This window comes from Pieris napi, chromosome 17, assembly GCF_905475465.1.
Source record: "Pieris napi chromosome 17, ilPieNapi1.2, whole genome shotgun sequence".
Classification (NCBI taxonomy): domain Eukaryota; kingdom Metazoa; phylum Arthropoda; class Insecta; order Lepidoptera; family Pieridae; genus Pieris; species Pieris napi.
The window spans coordinates 5798998-5818255 of record NC_062250.1 but is presented as its reverse complement, the minus strand read 5'-3'; the positions used below and the strand labels follow the sequence as shown (position 1 = coordinate 5818255).

At 34.3% G+C, this 19258-nt stretch overlaps 1 protein-coding gene across 1 annotated transcript; it reads left to right on the top strand.

The window, feature by feature from the left end:
- Window positions 1-684: 684 nt before the first annotated feature.
- On the top strand, window positions 685-18940 carry LOC125058072. The gene is made up of 4 exons (XM_047662098.1): window positions 685-814; window positions 11047-11104; window positions 16474-16693; window positions 16788-18940. The coding sequence occupies exons 2-4, from the start codon at window positions 11054-11056 to the stop codon at window positions 18215-18217; spliced, it is 1701 nt and encodes a 566-aa protein (XP_047518054.1). The 5' UTR covers window positions 685-814; window positions 11047-11053; the 3' UTR covers window positions 18218-18940.
- The last annotated feature ends 318 nt before the right edge of the window (window positions 18941-19258 follow it).

Sequence of the window (19258 nt, the reverse complement as noted above, 5' to 3'; positions counted from 1 at the left end):
AGGTAACACTTGGCTAATATTTTAATAATACAAATACTTCTACAAGTTTTGTAGCGCAAGGACTCGTAGCAAACGTAGAACCTATGCTCTACGAAATATCCTTTTCAACAACTATTACAATCAAGTATTAAAACAATTAATTATTATGGTATTATTATATATTAATTTGACAATGTAAACAATTATATGAACTACTCAGTAATATAAACATTTATTCCATTTTGGTTTTCATTTATTGTCAACAAAGTCTGGTCTGTGAAACTATTGTTTTAATGCTAATTTTCTTAACTATGTTTTGCACTTTAAGTACATATTCACGAGGCGTTTTAGTTATGCAAATATTGTTGAACCTTTATTTTCGAATAGATTACCTAGTTCAAATTATTTTGTCCTTCGAAACCATGTTTACATTATAAACGTAAGCCGTTTTTTTAAATATAAAGTCCCATGTTGAACAGTATAAGCACTCCTTAATGAAAAGTGTCAAAGAGTACACAATTAATAGAACGGCTAAGGGCAAGCTCCAATCGCGTAACCTTCAACGTTGACCCCTGGTTCATTCATCACATTTAATTCCAACTCAATCAGTTCATAAATTTGGTATGTATGTAGGCAGACTTTCTCCGGGTGAAATGTGTATACGAGGGGGGAGCGACCTTGTTAGAGGGAGCCTGACACCTGCGATACAACCACTTGTCACTGGCCGTCGCGCGCGCATCGACGCGCACAAACCGTACCGTGCACGTGCTATCTGTGGAAATCTGTGAGAACTGTGACCTTGTGTGTGTTTCCGTGCGTTCGGAAGATTTATACGGTATGTTCTGGGGGTGGAATTTAAATTTGGAAATGTTTCAGATTTTAATTACGATGATTGGATTCGAATTTCGAATATTTTTATATTCGTTACAGATTGTTTTTAATAAAACTAAGGGCTAGTTATATAAATGACTTATATGCATGAATATGATTATCACTTATTATTAAGGCACTGAAAATTGAGGATACGAAATGTACATAAAAATATTTTTAAAGTATTCTTTTAATGACATATGATTCTTTAGCACTTCAAGCGTGTGAAAAAGTCAAAAGTAACATTTGAATTTGAACGTTATAAGTTAAAGTTTTATACCTAAGAATCCTTTAAAATTTCATCTTCATATTCTATTATATTCCTAAGGCCCCTCTAGGCTGTTTTAGATTTACACGTGTCTAGTAGAACTTAAACATTAATAAACGGAAGGCTGTCCAAGAGGAAACTAACAGTTCACTCCCGTTGCACCTTATGCCTTAGAGCATAGCTAATTTAAATAATTATTACGCAGCTTAATATATTATTTTACTTAATTTAATGAAATAAAGAAATTTCTGGTAATCGAATAAAACAATAATTTATTTTGCATAAAACATATAGTTGTTTGTAATCTTCGTTTAAAAACTAAACTTTCCCCTAACTCATATAAACTAAATTAGTTTTTATTCCTATTTAGGTATTTTTTTCGGATTCCTTATAAAACTTTTAGTACCAACAGTGTAAGAAGACGGACTAAGGAATACGGGAAATCTTATTCAGTCCATTAGCATGTTTACACATCAGACGAAAAACCTACTGCCTCTTAATAACACATATTTTCTTCTATGTGTCAACTATTTTAAGTTATAACTACCATGTTAAAAAAAACAATTTATTTGAGCAAAGCTTATCTAATTATAATTCGCAAATGTAAATAATTTTGAACGAAATATTTCGAAATAAACTAAAGACTTTTCAATCCCACATTTCGGTGTTAATAGGACACGTTCTATTTTTTTCATTGTTATTCTGAAACACTGTACATTTCAGTCAGTGGGCATTGTAGTAATAATACATAATACATACAAACTTCGAAATTAATTAACAATTAATATTAATTTGAATTATTTAGCTAACGGCCATGCCAAAAGTCTCTACTAACATATTGTTGTGAATTTAGTCTCATTAGTCAAGTTCAAATTGCTTAATTTCATAGTCCTTAAATATTTTTTTATCAGCCTTGCAATTCTGTGACTCACTTTTTGAAACCGCTGTGTGAGTTCGAAAAGTGAGTTACAGAATCGCAAGGCAGATATTACTGCAAATCAGACAGTTCACGCTTGTATAACTTAAAACTTCATGCAACTTTGTCTTTCTGTTTCTGTTTATGTAGTTTAAAATTCTTTGAGGATGAGAGATTTAAAATGACATTTTACAGTCTAATTACGTATTTTTGTCTACAGATTACCAACGCTTATAATAATGATTACGCGGCATTTCACGCTCAATCGGCAACTTCAAAGATTTACCGTTGATAAATAATTATAACGCTATGTTTGAATTGAATAATAGTCGATTATAAAATAATTACTGATTCGATTTGGCAATGTTACAATCGTTACTTTGATTTGTAACTGTTGATACTATTAGGTCACAATAACCTCATGACCTATTTAAAAAAATGTAAAATGTAATATCAATCTAACACACTTGGTTGCAATAAAACGTGAACAACCATGTTCGATTCTCATAAAAAGTTATAAACATGGCAAATATTAGTAGCGCACCTTTTTAGTTACTTATAGAATAATCAGTAAAATAAAGTGCAGAAGAGTGTGTGCCCTTCTCACTCACACATAAATATTGTCTATCTAATTCAAAGAATCATATTACTACCTAATACACGTATTTTATAAACTATAAGACTTTAAATTATGTTCTTTGACACACGTTTAATTTACACACTCTTACACATATTGACACACCAACACCCACACCCACATGTTACTTTAGTTTAGTCATTAGTATATAGTCATGTCTTTGTATATTTTCTATCCACAGGACTTCTTTAATCCTATTATAGGCACCAGCCTGAGATAATGTGTAAAATGCAACATTATGAAGAGCAAATAAACTTTATTTATGACTTCGTAATCGGAAGGAAAAATCTCAATCAATATGACCTTTAATAATGAAGTATAAGATCAAAAATGATAAAAAATATTGCAAAGTAAACAGGAAATGTGTGTGCGTCGGTATTCGGTTAATCGTCTTTAGTCGTTACGTTAATAGGAGAAATTTATCTCCGGTGGAGTAGGCCCTGCGAAGCCTACCGTACACTTTTTGTTGGACTTTCTCCATCTTTATTAATTGTTAGCTTTGATTTTTTTACTATCGAAAATAATTTGTTTTCTTTCATAGTTGATGGTGTTAACAACTTTTATTTAAATCTACCTATAAGTTTGTCTTGCTTTATGTAACGGAGGTAAATGGACAGGAGGCTCACCTGATATTAAGTGATATCACTCGCAAGTGCGTTGCCGACATTAAGAATTGGTACGCTCTTTTCTTGTAGGACCCTAAGTCGAATTGGTTCGGAAATACTTCAGTGGGCAGCTGGTTCTACATAGTGGTGGTGCGCGGCAAAAACTGCCCTAAGAAACGTTCAGTTGATATTCATTTCTGTACATTATCATTTAATAATAATAATAATAATTTTTATTAATCAGACAAATACAGTCCATTCATTGATTAGTGAGTTAGTAACAATAGTTTCTTAAGATCTATGTTAGAGAATTAGTAAAAATAAGGAAAAAGTAGTTAAATAAAAACTATCAGGTACAAAGCCCTGCGGAGATGTCGGAGTAGTGTCGTAAATAGGGGCACTCCATTCTTTCGACTATCATCCGTAAGATGTTGATAATAATAATATCATGTTTAATGCATAATAGTATCATCACACATATATTACAGACTATAATGTATCAAACATATAAAATCTTGGAACATCGCTCGAAATTTCGCAACCATCTTAAAATACGTGTAAGAGATATCTATCTATATCTAATGTATTTACTTTTTACAAACATCAAATGGGTTAGCGTGATACCAGTTACAAGTATAAAAAAGCTCCACACTAAGAAACGGTGAAAGGAAATCTCTTGTTTGTACCTTTCAGGACATGTACCTATTAGTGGTTCTTATATCTAATATAGTTCAGGCATGACAAAAATTTCAACTTCGATATTTCCTATTGTTAATAAGATACGCCATACAAACAGTTTAAACTGTCTCATTTAAATAAAAGATCTCCAATCAACTGTAATTAACGGAATAAACTAACACAAAGATTTTACATATTAATATCGATATAACACATTGTTCTTTGTTATTGCAAAGGATTACAACAACTAAGCCTTACAATTACAATTAAGTTGCAACCTAAGTGTAAACTAGATCAGGTATCGCACTGTTTACAATGTGCCACAGTACAAGTAAGGGCCTACGAGTGTTGAGTTGCCTTTCTTAATGGAAGTGCACCCGGTCGACAGCTTTCTTTCAATTCACAGCAATGGACATTTCTCATGAGAGGGGATTGTGCGCAATTTTTTACCTAGGTACTTGATATTATGTACTTCGATGCCACTTGCACAATGTTTCTAAACGGTTAAGCAAAACAACTATAATTCGTACATCTAATTCATTGTTTATAACTTATGAGTTTTATTTTGTACCCTATTACTAGGATATCTATAGTATAACGGTATTTAAAAAGGGATTCTTTTTTCTAAACCGAAATTAATAATACCGTTAAATGTTAAATAAAATTATAAAAAGTTATGTCTCCATTATCAGTGATTTTAGAAATGGAATGTCATTGACCTCTGTGTCAAATTTTCGTTATCATTTTTAAAAGAATCATATCTTTAGAAAGCTTCACTTATCAAAGTAATTATCCTTCCCCTAAATTCAATGAATTGTCAGTCAATATTATTCAAGTCATTGATCGAATATTTTTCAGTTGAGTTGAATAGATAAAAGAGAAAGTTTGATGAGTTGTAGGAATTTGCTTCTAATTGACATACACAAACGATCTTTTGTTTATGCCATAACTATGGACATACGTTCACACACAACTGAAATTTTCTCCCAATTGTCGTGTTTTGCGTGAAATTTTAATGAGAGCCCGTGGTAACCGTTTGGTTCACACGAGATAATTAATATGCCGTGTTTTGTCATAATTGGCAATTATAGATGAACTATGATAACATCGTAAATTGTCCTGGGTTAGTCAAAAGACCCCCCAAAGGTCATATTCTAGTCATTGTAAGGGGCATGCGCAAGAGGCGGTACTATAGATATAAAAAACACAATACCAAAAGTTGGATGTTGTTAGTTAGGAAGTAACCTGCAGTCTTAGATTATAACCTAGAGTCACAGATGTGAACAACGCGTTATATCTAGTGATCCACAGTTTATATTTATGTTTAGTAACTTCCTCATTTCCGGCGTCGTCAATTTCCGCAATGTAAAAACAAAAATTGTTTTAATTCAATAATTACGCTATCAAAATCCAATCTATAAGGATGATAAAAATCAATCATCAGTTCGGCCACAAAATCGACATAACTATAAAATATAGTTGCTAATTAGCAAAGGTGAAAGTGCCGACCGACTGACCACGATCCAAACTCGATGTTTTGGACAACAATTTTAGATCGAATCTACTTTCGTTTTTGACTGCTCTTAGCTCTTACGTGTTAACTACTTAGTGTTATAGAAATCACCATTTACGACTACGCATTGATCAGTTACCACTTTGAAGATACTCTTGACGATTCATTTGTTTATTTTGCTATTCAATCACAGAGCCACTGGCGTTAGACTCTTGAATTAAAATCGTGAAAAAGTCGCAACAAAAACGTATTTGACTTAATTTCCTATGACTCCTAGATGGGCCAGAGGGCGTCCACAGGTGAGTCTCCATCAAGTTCAGTCTTGAGCCTCGTCTTTCTCTCTTTGCCTCATGTGTTCGAGGCCAGGTTTGCCACGCTTTCTTGCGGGTTCTAATCAAGCTTCCGCTGGGGATATAATTGGAATCTCTTCAGAGTGTATGGCCTATCTATTCCCACTATCGTCGCTCGATCTGCTGGCTTATCGGGGTATTTTATAAACGTACACAAATTCTCATGCTAATGGAAATATGAAACACAATTGTTTTATACCTTTCAGTTCAAAAGAAGATTACATAAGATATATTTTAAAAAAATATGATTAACTCGTAGTCTGTTCGATAAACTAATGCATATAAATATATAATATGGTGGATTTTATTTATTTATACTTTATATCACACACAGAACCTACGGTCCTTTTGCTACTAAGTGGTATCTTCAAGGCAACCCTAATATCTATACGTCTAATGTGTAACCACTCGCTTGATATTGCTAATACATAAAGAAATATCAACCGAGGAGATATGTGTGCCGTTTGTCGAAGCAAATATATAAATTCACTTACATTAATCATTAATATAAAGTGTCAATGTCTCGATCAACACGTGGTTTCTATACACCGGAGATGACCCTCCTATGTGTGCCAGCAGGTAAGTGGGTTTACGACACTACGGATTCACACACACACAAACACGCATTCATTGTTTGCGATAATTAGCACTGACTGTTAGTTCCTGGGATAGTGTGGGAATGAAAATATGTGAATCGGGATGTATCAGGCCGGTATTTTAACACTAAAATCAAATCTATCAAAAAATAAATTAAAAAATATCAGGATATGCCAAAGCGTAATAAGGCAACGAATATTTTAAATGAGTTTACACATCAGTCTCAAAAAAATATTTTGCCCCTTTAAAAATAGTGCTAAAAATGATATAAAGAAAACCACATTTAAAATCTTTATCAAAAACATTTATCTTTTAAACCTTTACAAATATTCTTACTATCAATACGTTATGAGTTGCCTTAAGATTGTTTAAAAGAGTGATTAAAATATAATTATAATCCAACAATAATTGATGCATGATATACGTTAATTAAATGTCAAATCGAAGGGTTAACGACCGTGCTCAGCTGTCAGACTTATCTGTCAAGTTGGAATTGACATTTTATCTCATTTGTTTGTGTGTGATCTTTCTCATCCTCTGTGTCATGTCTGGTGAAAGTGTAGGGATACACTTTCGTTTGGGAGACCTATTAAATATTAATTGTTAAGTTTTCTAACGTTTCATCTTTGGTTGCTCCGTCAACTACGTCATGGGCGTATTTAAACGAGTAAAAAATTACCTTTATTCAGTGGTCGAGTGCCTTAATTCTATCAGTGGTTTGATTCCTGGCAAAACAATAATAGATGCGTAATGAAAGGACTTCGCGGTGTTGGCATATTAGTTTCAGCGTGCGACTCTCATCCCTGAAGTAGGTTCGATCCCCAGCTATGCACTGATGGACTTTCTGTATATATGCGCAATTAACATTCGCTCGAACGGTGAAGAAAAACATTGTGAGGAAGCCGATTTGCCTTAGACCCAAAAAGTCGACGGCGTGCGTCAGGCACTGGGGGCTGAATACCTACTTGCCTTTAAGACAAATGATCATGAAACAAATACAGAAATCTGAAATTTTAATAAAGTTAATATCTAAACAAACATTTTCTATTCTATATAATATTAAAAGATCGAATATTTACACTAAAAGATCTAAGATAAAGCGCACTTTACTAGAAACAAAATATGTACATAGTGCTTGCATATTAATTTCTTCGCACGATTAATTTCTAACTAGACAGCTAACAGACATCTAGATTACATATCTTAGCGAATCTCGGGGTCATTGTACTGTGATAGTGAGAGTAAATGACATTGCGTACAATGTAACGAATTCATGCGGTCTCTTATAACATTAAGCCACATTGAACAATTACACTCGGTTTCTATATTCAAAAAGACATCGTAAATGTTACGGATCGTAGTCTTTTCTACAGAACGTCTGACAATTTGGCTATAGATGATTATAGACCAATAATATTAAATAGGTACATAAATTTATATTTTACCAATTCTTAAAAGACCGGCAACACACTCGCGAGCCCTATGGCATTGAGAGTGTCCATGGGCGGCGGTATCACTTAACATCAGGTGCAGGAGGCTCACTTGATTCTATAAAAATAAAGTAAATAATGAAAATTGAAAGGAAAAAGATTTGTTTAAAATTTGTTTTTGATTGCAATTGATTATTTGTCGTAATTAATGATCAGGTATTCAAAATAAATTACTAGTCGCAGATAAATGAACAACCAATGTGTGTGGCAAAATGTCAGATGATGTTTTAAAACAAGTTGTCATTTCCATTATATACGTGTTTATTCTATTGAACCACTTTTTAGAACATTTTCCTCGAATTTCAGATATGATGATAAGAGAATTTTCAATGACGCTCCATATCTAGGTCAAGACCAAGTGAAAGTGAGAGGCTCCCACGTTTTGGGAGGTACAGCCGACAAAAAACTAATAATTATATTATTTTTATATGACAGCTTCGTATGAAAGATACAATTAGAAGGTAGGAAGTTCACATGCCCAAATAATGTGCTAATAATAAATCTATTCATATAATAGGAAAAAAATACCATTTAGTTGATGGGGTATTGCGTTATGAGTTCGTACCAGTGAGTATGAATTAAGGCTATCAAAAGAGATTTTTTATTTTATTACTTAAGTTATTCTTGTACGTTTTCGTTGCTTGTATTATTAATTCAGTTCATAACTTACTTAAAACCTTATATTTATATTGAGATGTAGGGTCTCTCTGCATCCTCACCCGCATTTACCATGGAGAGTGTTCAGAGGAGTTGTTCGGACTAACACCTGCAGCTGAGTTTGATTATTGGACGTCAAAGCAGAATACAAAATACCATACGTATGATACGTTACACGTATTACCATACGTATATCCGAACCAATTCGACTAAGGGTCCGTCAAGAAAACGCATCAATACGCGCATCAATACTTAAAATGCCATTGGAAAACCTTAGTTACTTTCAATTTTAATATGCTTCACATACTCTGCGATGCATGCAAAGTTACTTCAAAGTCATTAGTATGTACGCTTCGTAATGACGTATTATTATGTCATTTTGATAATAGTGATATACTGTTACGATACTTGAATAGATGACCTTCAACACAATTTCAAAGTTATCCTGTTGCTTCTCAATTTAAACTATCAAAAACACCAGTATACCCGCCCTCTTATTAATTATTTTAAATGTGACATATTATACTACATTGTAGTATGAATCAAAAATACCTCCCAACATTCATGCCATAGCACACACCCTTTAATTACACAACAGCGGAACATACGATAAACAGAAAAAAGTTGTCAAAGAGCCGCACTTTCTCCCGGGCTGGTCGACCCACATCACGCGAACCCGTTCGGTACGCCCAAAATATTCGATTATTAAAAATACTTTCCTGCCAATTAAGTCTGGCAGGCGGCGTTTTGTTCTTCATGTCTGACACATGTAAAATAGCCGTAATGGTGATCGATTTGCGAAGCAATACCGCCCTTTCATTTCCCTTATGATAACGATGACGTTTGATTGTTCAGTATACGAATGTCTTGTTGGTTAATCATTTTATTTAATCATATGTTAAGTTTTTGAATATTAATTGCTCATTCCATTTTTGAAATAAATGGAAGGAGCATACTAAATGGTTATTGACATTGCGATTTCGACATCTAAATTTTCAATTTCATTTAATCTACTTTTCGTTAGAGTCTAGTTGTATATGTTGATTTTTGTTTGTACTAAGATGAGTTTTATAAATTTGAGGACTACTTAAATGATCCTTAAATCCTTGGGATTGATTTGCTCCAGTTCAAACAATTTGTATGACAATACTTGGCGATTAAAAAGATAGGCGGAAAGTTTCTTGCCAGTTCTTCTTACCCGCTCTACACCCTTGACTTGCGAACTGGTAGTAAATGTAAATTTACGATTAATTTAACTTGACCATTCAAAAGTGTACTTGGTTACCCACTTGAATAAAGTATTTCGAGTTTGAGTTTGAGTTCAGCCTCTCTGTATGGCGAATATAGCGTCATGATCGTAGAACAATGTCGGATTTGAAAAAAAAACAAAATCCACTTTTTATCATATTTGGATACTACATTGCCTCAATATTACGTCACATTAAAATAAAAATTCTGTTTTAAATTTCAAATTAATCAGTCGGTAAAGTGACGGCTTTGATAGAAACATGTGATTTTTCTAGAAAACTAAGTAATTTAATCTTATTATTTTTATTTTGTTAAAAAAAACCCTTTTGTTTGCTTGTATGCCAATTTTCATAATAACAGAATATGAATGAAAATAGTTATGACAAAGACTAAAATCGTTATATTATTTTGAAATGGAATATAAAGTTTACTATTTGTCAGAACCGTCACTATTCTACGACTATGACGATAGATTTCAGTAACACTGAACGTACTCGTTGAGCCCTTTGGTCCCATGGTATCTATTTAGTTATACCCTTCCTTATACATATTAGTGCAGTTTACCCAGATACTTCTGCAGAAATTTTGATGAATAGCCATTTGGAAGACAATGCGCAAGCGATGCGCATAAAAAGTAAAACCTAGCTCAATAATTAATTCGCACTACATTCACAATCAACCGTTATTTCAGAAGTAAGGCACCAGTTACAATTGTATTTATTCAACTCGTGGGTACCGTCTGCTCTAGGGCGGGAAACAGCCTTACACTTTTGTTTGAATGTAGGTGAAATTGGAGAAACTGATGGCATAATTATCATTTGAAAATACTTTATTACTATACCTGTATCTCATACAATTGAATATTCCTTTTGATTTTTCTAACATTTTATCTTTGTGTCCTTAAACAGAAATACTAATGACTTGTTTCAGTAAATGATTTGTATAAAAAAAAAATCTACTAACTACACGATGTTAAGGCAGCCAATTTATTTATCAAAACCGCCCAAGTTTTCTTCGTGAAAAATCACAGTATTTTTTTTAAATTTAACTTATCTTATAATAGTAAACCTTATTTTTATATCGTAAAAAGCCTATGTAAATTTCTAATGAGAGAATGTGCATCTTTAAGTACACGTATAAGTATATATTACAAATTCAGCGCGTGTAGAACTTTCCCCAGTTAAAGTCAAACATTTGAACTTTCTATGTAAAATTTACGTATGTTTGTTTGTTTGCAGATCCACGATGCGGTTGAGGCGCGGCGCGTCGGCTTTTCTACTTCTCCTATTACATATGGTAAGAATTTTTACTCTCTAATTTTAAGTACATATTGGCCTAGTGGCTTCAGCGTGCGACTCTCATCCCTGAGGTCGTAGGTTCGATCCCCGGCTGTGCACAGGAGGCTGACCACCACCCACTTGCCTATTTATTAGATTGACAAATGATCATCAAACAGATACAGAAATCTGAGGTCCAGACCTAAAAAGGTTGTAGTGCCACTGATTTATGTATTTTTTATTTAATTTTAAGTACAAATATAACATTGTTGTTGTTGTTCATATGAGTTGTGTAATATCTGCAAAAGGTTTATGTGTATAAGACAGGATCAAATGAACTCTGTAACAAGTGTATGATGAGTATAATGATACTGAATGAACAAAAATGGGGTTAAGAGTCTTTACATAAGGGATATAAAAGCTTTTTCGGCCATTGACAGTAAACGGTTGCTGTTAATATTTACCATGTTTAATGCTGTTACTATATTTACATAATTATTCAAACGTATTTATTACTAATATTAATTGTACATTTGAGTTGTCAGTTACTTTTGACGGTTTATCTTGAGACAGAATAGTTTGCAGTATCTATATAATATAAATATGTATAAACCATAATAAAAGTAATAGTAATTAGGGAGTTCCTCGTGTCATATTTTAAGGCTGATCACATATTGATAGATTAATAGAATAAGGGCATGAACTTTTTAAATACTTTATTCCCCAATCAAATTAAAGTAATATTAGATATAAAGCTATATATATTAGAACTGAACTTCGCTGAAGTTCCTTTTTTCTTCTTACAAAAAAGTTCACAAAAGATTCGTCAAGAAGACACGACTTTACATGAATTACAATCTAGCCTATACAATAATTATGGTTAATAATGTCGACTTAATTTTCTACAATACTAGTGAATAGCTTAAACTATAGTCTAAGTGTTCTATAATGTTTTGACACTATGTTCGACGTTCGTGTATCCGAGATACCGCACTTGCACTTATACGCCCGAACCCAATAACATATCTCAATCCATAATCCACCATCTGAGATAGTAATTTTAATCCAAATGTTGTAAAAATTGTGCCAATAGCCAATCGACGGATTGTAATAGCCATCTGTCGATACAAGCTATCCATGGGGGGTCGTATCGGTGTCTGTGGATAGACCTTTGTATGAAAATGACAGTTGACGAAAGCTCGATTTCAACAGTTAATTATTTTAACAGATTTTAACTTTCACCAGTTTTTTAAATAATTATACATTTATATTTTAATGTTATTTGTACGGTTTTATTTATTTTATTTGGTTTACATTGATTATCAAAAATGAGTGAAAACTCGGTAAAATGGAACGACAAAGAGCACCCCATTTACACCTGAACCAACTTTTTTTATAATAATGTTGACAGTACTAGACTGGCGCCATTCAAAGAAATTAAATCGTCATTAATTCTCTTTGTGAGTACCACAAAGCAGTTAGTTGAAAGTCTACATATAGCCCATAAATGGGTGATCACTGTGCGCCGGCGCACTTCGTTGAATTATACCTTCTAATTAAGATTGATTTATTGGATGCGCTTTTAACTTTTATAGGAAATTAGCTATTAGGGAGATATGGCAATTTCATTTATGCGATAAATCTAGAGAAGCGTGTTCTTATACTTGCTCAAAACAGAAACGCCGATCAATGATTAAAGATTGTCCTTATATATTTCTATTTGAAATGATTTACCCTATAAGCAGATATATTAATTAAATCCAGAATTGTAGGCGGCTTTCTTTGCTCGTAGTTTTTCACGTTTAATTTTTAAAATACGCATTTACAACAGTTCATTGACCCATTGTTTGTGTGGCATGTGATTTTTACTTTCTGACGAAAGCGCACTCGCACCCTTAGGGTCTGTTTCATAATGTATGGATAAAGTACCAAATAGCTATGCAACACATAAATTATTTGGAAAATAAATTGTGCTATTTGACATTCATCGGACTCATAGCTTATGATGGACTTTATGTGACGAATAGCGCTATCTGACAGTCGTGAAACGCAACAATAGTGTTTATCATACCAATAAGTAATAAATAGCTAATTTGGAACTTATGTAGAACTTATCCGTACATTGTGAAACAGATCCTTAGAATAGTCAATTTAATAAACCATATACGTAGACAGTTATCAACATACTTTAATAACGTCTTCTGAAAGTGTTCTATATAAATGTACTTGCGAAAATAATTATTATCAATGCTGGCGTCTTCGGTCCTATTCTATGCAAAAAATGTTGCGGATTCTGTTAATGCGCTATAAAAACAACCAATAGGGGCGTGTCGTCCATAGGAAATAAAATGAGATCGAATCTAACACAGTCAGCGGGTAGAAGCACCAAATAAGGCAACTCCGACCTACTGCCACCGACGGACGTGTGCAGTTCCGTCTGCGCACTTTTTACTTGCTGTGCTTTTACGTACATGGCATCGGTGTAACAGAATTGCACATACAGTTTGCATACCCGAGAAAAAGAAATTAGTATCAACAATAATTAACATGGAACCTTAATAAACAATTATTTAACATGAAGGTAATATTTTTGACTCATATTTTTGACACATACTAGTGGACCCCACAGACGTTGTCCTGCATGATATTTCAAGCTATTAGGATATTAAAGTATGAACGTACCGACTGCAGCGCCACCTGCCGGGCTGATTTGTGAATCTAAACCATTCCCAGATCCCCTTGAACACACACAAAAAATTTCTTCAAAATCGGTCCAGTCGTTTGAGAGAAGTTCAGTGACATACACACTCACAGAAGAATTATATATATAAAGATAAGGTATTTGGAATAAGGCTTATTTCGTCGGTTTGTTCCGATTATATACGCGTAGACTGAAGCAAAACATCGGGACAAAACCAACACCTCTTAGTCCTACCTACCTAAAATTCGATGACATGTACGAAGAAGCAAGATCACCCAAATATAAAAAAATGTCTAATAAACAAAAGCCTTCACCTCAATCTCCATCAGTTCGGTCTTGACCCATAAAGGGCTGTTACGCATACGCCTTAGAGTCTTATAGCAAATATTTCAAAGATTCAGCCGAAGGCTAGCATAAATTTATGACAATAGCTGAGAGTCGCCTTATGAGTAAAAGTCAGCTTTCCCGGCGGTCGGTCGCGGCTCGACCTACAGCGACGACACACATTGAACTTGAAATCCTGCTCGTCATTCTAGGCATTGTCCCACTACTCGCCTCACCCTGTTTTTATAATGAGCTTTAGTTTTAAAAAGCGTTTAGGTTAAGCTTTTGCAAGTGGTTTTCTTTGCATAGTGAGCGTCTATTCATCTTTATTCATTCATGAAGCTATTAGATATATATTCAAATTTACTCGCTTTATTTTGTACTGAATTATTCGTTTGATTATTATGAAATACAGGTATCCTGTTAGCTATATACTAATATTAAATATGGTACGTTTTTATTGTGTAACACAACAAATTGTTTATTATATTAATAGTATAAAGACAGATATAACTAAATACTTATAATAATAAAATAATATACATTGAAATAAATAACTAAACTTAACATAAACTAAAATATATCATTAAAAGGAGTCCCTTCCGGGTTCCAAAGGTTCCGAAGATACTGGCAGCGTTCCCCCTTTGAATTGCTAGACTAATTCTTTGTCCGAGGTAGCTGCCAGATCTTCGGTCTCCTGTGATGTCGACTAACCTTTTTGAAATTTCTTTAAAAAGCCTTAAAGCGCTAATGGTTAATATAGATTTGGGGATAAAAAATCTTTTGATATTTGTAACCAAATGTGTCGGGTGTCCGTTGTAAAAAAACCTATCGTACGTTTGAAACAACGGAAAGTATGTTAGTGCATAAAATCTTTATTCCTAAAATCCGTATATCATTTCATAAAAAGTCCCCAAAACCACAGAACAATAAACAAAGAGGAAATCACCACAAACATAGAGAGTGACGTTTAGTCGTGCAATGATACATAATGAAAGTAAAATTAGTCCGGTAGGAGCAACGACCGCACGCTGACACACTGCACTTGCCACTTGCCGGCCACTCCTTAGCACGTAGTGTAGACGGATCTTGCGCGTACGCAGTTTCAACTTATTAAGACATCACTATGCATCTTTACTATCAGTGTTCTGTTCAGTACATGTTTTTATTACTACGTTGTGTTTTCGTTTCTCTAATATTGGTGTCTTTCAAGGTGTGATGTACGAGCCAATATTTTTATCGACTTAAGTTTTAAACAGTTTTTCTTAGGTTGGTTTATTATAGATGTTGTTGCGTTTGGACAAAGAGCTGTTAGTCAGTTTCAGTTAGTTGTAGTTTAGTAAATGTTTCTCTTTTAAATATAATTCCATATTTTATGAATTATTCATAAATACTATATTAGGGTAAAAATATTTCAAATAAATTAGATATAAGCACGCTGTTGTGTTACTACTAATTGTAAAAGCATCAATTACTCTGCCGTTAATTCCTTCTTCAATATCTCTTGTCTATTAAATTTCAAACATTTGTAATTACCCTAAACGAAATTTAAAACTTTCTCCTTTATTGTATAACACGATGCGTGTAAGTGATTGTGAGATTCAATTCTCAAGATTATGATCCATTCGGATTCCAATCTCAACTAATTGCTATACCTGACAGTCGACACGAAGGAGGAACCTTCATAAGCCCACTCATAAATCTCTATTGGAGAAATAAAACAACTTCTACGTACATACACTCTGACCAGATACCAATACTTTCTAATTTTGTACCTCGAGGCTAAATAAATGAGAGGTATGAAGCATCGATGAATTTATATCGGCCGGTAGAAATTCAACGCCCATAACAAATCAGATATCGAAAATAAAACGACACTTAATTCACAAGTAATTTTAACCGCCAAAATAACTTCCAAAAACTATTCGGCGTAAAACAAAAAGTAAATAATTAATGATTAAGTGTAAACTCGTTGCTCGAAACCTGTTACATTTAACAAGCAGAGCGGTCAGTGGAATGATGATTTAAATCGAATGTAAAACAGAGTAATGGGCAACTTTCACATGATTCTATTTCTGTCCCATGAAAATTTGAATGCGAGAGTCATCTAGCCAGATTTCGCTCGAGCGACCCAGTCTTGGGTGTTGTCGCATAACTTCCGACCAAGTTGTCCGGGAGTGTTTTAACGGTCAGTGTGTCGAATTAAATAACACTTAAAATATTGCCCACGCGTACTAGTGAAAGCGAGGATACAAAAACGAAACAATTTTCGTCTTTAACTTTTATTTTATTTAAAATACAGTTCTTCGAAACAATTACATTCTATATTGACAAAGGTAGTTATAAAATTGTTTTAATTCCAGAATGGCACATTCGGTGACCAATCATCGAACGAGAATGCTGGGGGAGGTAATGCAAGTCCCGATGCAAACAGTGCGGCGGAGCCCTCGAGTGACCAGTTGGCTATGGAGTCCTCAGAAAGGGATACTCCAAGTCATGCATACAATGGACCGCCACCACCTGTACCACCACAACTTAACAGGAGGCAGAATCCAGCTCACCATCAGCCGCATCATGCAATAGGTATAAAACTAAATATTTCTGCAATTGAAATTCGTGACCTTGGGTCATTTCTGATAGAACAGTATTTAATAACAGATAATAAATCAACTTTCAGGTATGCCAAGAATTACAAACCATCATCCGATTCACTCCAAGCCGTTTGCTCTCGGACCTCCTGTGAATCACCACAAAAATGAGATTGGAACAGGTTTCCGTGGACCTCCACCACCTCCGGCACCTGCAGCAGATCCTCAGACGTCAGCGAGTGACAAGGTTTTTAGCACAACAGGAGATGTCTGGCCTGCACCAGCACCAGATATGCCTAAAATTGTTTCACTAGATGTGAAATGCGAAAAAAATGCTATGCGGGTGTTTCTCAGCTTTGACAAACCCTTCTTTGGTATAGTATTTTCCAAGGGTCACTACTCGAACCACCAATGTGTTCATCTTCCACCTAATCTAGGGAGAACTTCGGCCTCATTTGAGATCGGAGCTCATGCATGTGGCACTGCAGGTAGTGGTGACCCTAGATACAGGGGTGATGTAGCTGCCGCTGGTACATACTTCGAAAACGTAATTGTAATACAATACGACCCACAAGTACAGGAAGTATGGGATCAAGCGCGTAAGTTGCGTTGTACATGGCATGACCAGTACGAAAAGGCTGTCACATTCCGACCATTCCCTGTAGATATGCTAGACGTTGTACGGGCTGACTTTGCTGGTGATAACGTTGGTTGCTGGATGCAAATCCAAGTTGGAAAAGGACCATGGGCTTCTGAGGTATCGGGTTTAGTAAAAATAGGACAGACCATGACTATGGTGTTGGCAATTAAGGACGATGATGCCAAGTTCGATATGTTAGTACGGGATTGTGTAGCGCATGACGGCCAGCGTGCTCCAATTCAACTCGTTGACAGACGAGGTTGCGTTACAAGGCCTAAGCTAATGTCGCGGTTTACAAAAATAAAGAATTTCGGAGCTAGTGCATCAGTATTGTCATACGCTCACTTCCAAGCATTTAAGTTCCCTGACTCAATGGAAGTTCACTTCCAATGTACGATACAAATCTGCAGATATAGATGTCCCGAGCAATGCTCTGAAAGTTCCAACGTTATTGCTCCACACGCTGAATACGGGCCACCCCAGATTGATTCTTACCCAGTAGGAGTAGAAGTTAGGCGAGACGAAAGAAGAGTCAGGAGACAACGAGCAACATCACCAGAAAAGGAAGTCGGAGTCAACAGAGTAATTCGAGTCGTCTCAGCTGGTGACCTAAATATGGACTCCTCAGATGAAAACTCCGCTCCACGTGTGGTACCGACACCTGGACTTGTTTGTATGACTACTCCTGGCTTTGCTGCAACTCTTGGTGCTCTCCTAGTGACACTGATAAGCTCATGTGCTGTATCAGCAGTGCTATTCTTTAAGTTACGGCCGATCAGTAAATTGAAAAAGAAGACTGCTCCAATCGCAACGATAACTCGACCGCATCCACCTACAGGGCCATGTCATGTCATTTCAAAGAGTCGATTTTACTCGTAACGTAGCATTTTACTTAATATGTAAATATTAGTGTGATGAGACTGAAGTATATAGTTCAATGATAATTGGAAACGTTAACAAATTATGTACATTAAGTACGAGTGCTCAATTGGTTAAAAAATAATATAAGCTTTTGTTATTTTGTATTAAAACGAATTTCATTATGAGTGACCATATTCAAAGTATTAGACATTTAAGCAGCCTTTACAATGTTTAGGGTAACTTAACGAAGACAAAGTTATACCTAAGATTACGCAGAAGAAACTTCTATTATGTAACTTATAAAATAGATAAATCTATAAAATAGTTACTAGCATGCATTTTTGTATATTAAGATTATTTATCATTTTGTTGGCCATTATTTATTCGTTTATTTTAATCATATGAACCAGATGCGGACATAAATAATATAGGGTTATACCTTTATTGCTATGAAAGGAGAATGTTTATACGTTGATACTAAAATACGTAATGACTCATAATTTATATGCTTGAACTTTATTGCTAGTTTAGCTTGAAACGAAAATGACTCTTAGAAACCAATCTACAAAATCTATTGACAGTACGACAATTTAATGTTGTTAGATCAAAGTATATTATGAACTAGCTGCCCCTCGAACTTCATTTCACCTTTATATATTTTTATTACTTAGCTTACTTTTCTAGTAGTTAGCTTACTCTTTTAGTAAGTAACTAACACAGAAACATTTTTTTATATTTTCCGATAGTTTTTCTCAAACAAAAACTTTCTTCAAAAAGTTTCCTCAGATTTCGATAAATAAAATAAAGCAATTAATTTAAAAAAAATCTCAAATTGGTCCAACCATCTTCGAATTTTGCATATTCCGCGATACATTTTTATATAGATTCACAAAGTTTCTGATACTTTATTAATGAGAACATTCAACATACATTCTGTAAATATTATATAATTAATATTGCCTCAACTTTTCGGTCCGCATCTTTTAAAAAGCATTTAAATTAATGTTAATAAAATTATTTAGTGATTAAATAAGTACACTCTTCTGTTGCCTCTTGTTG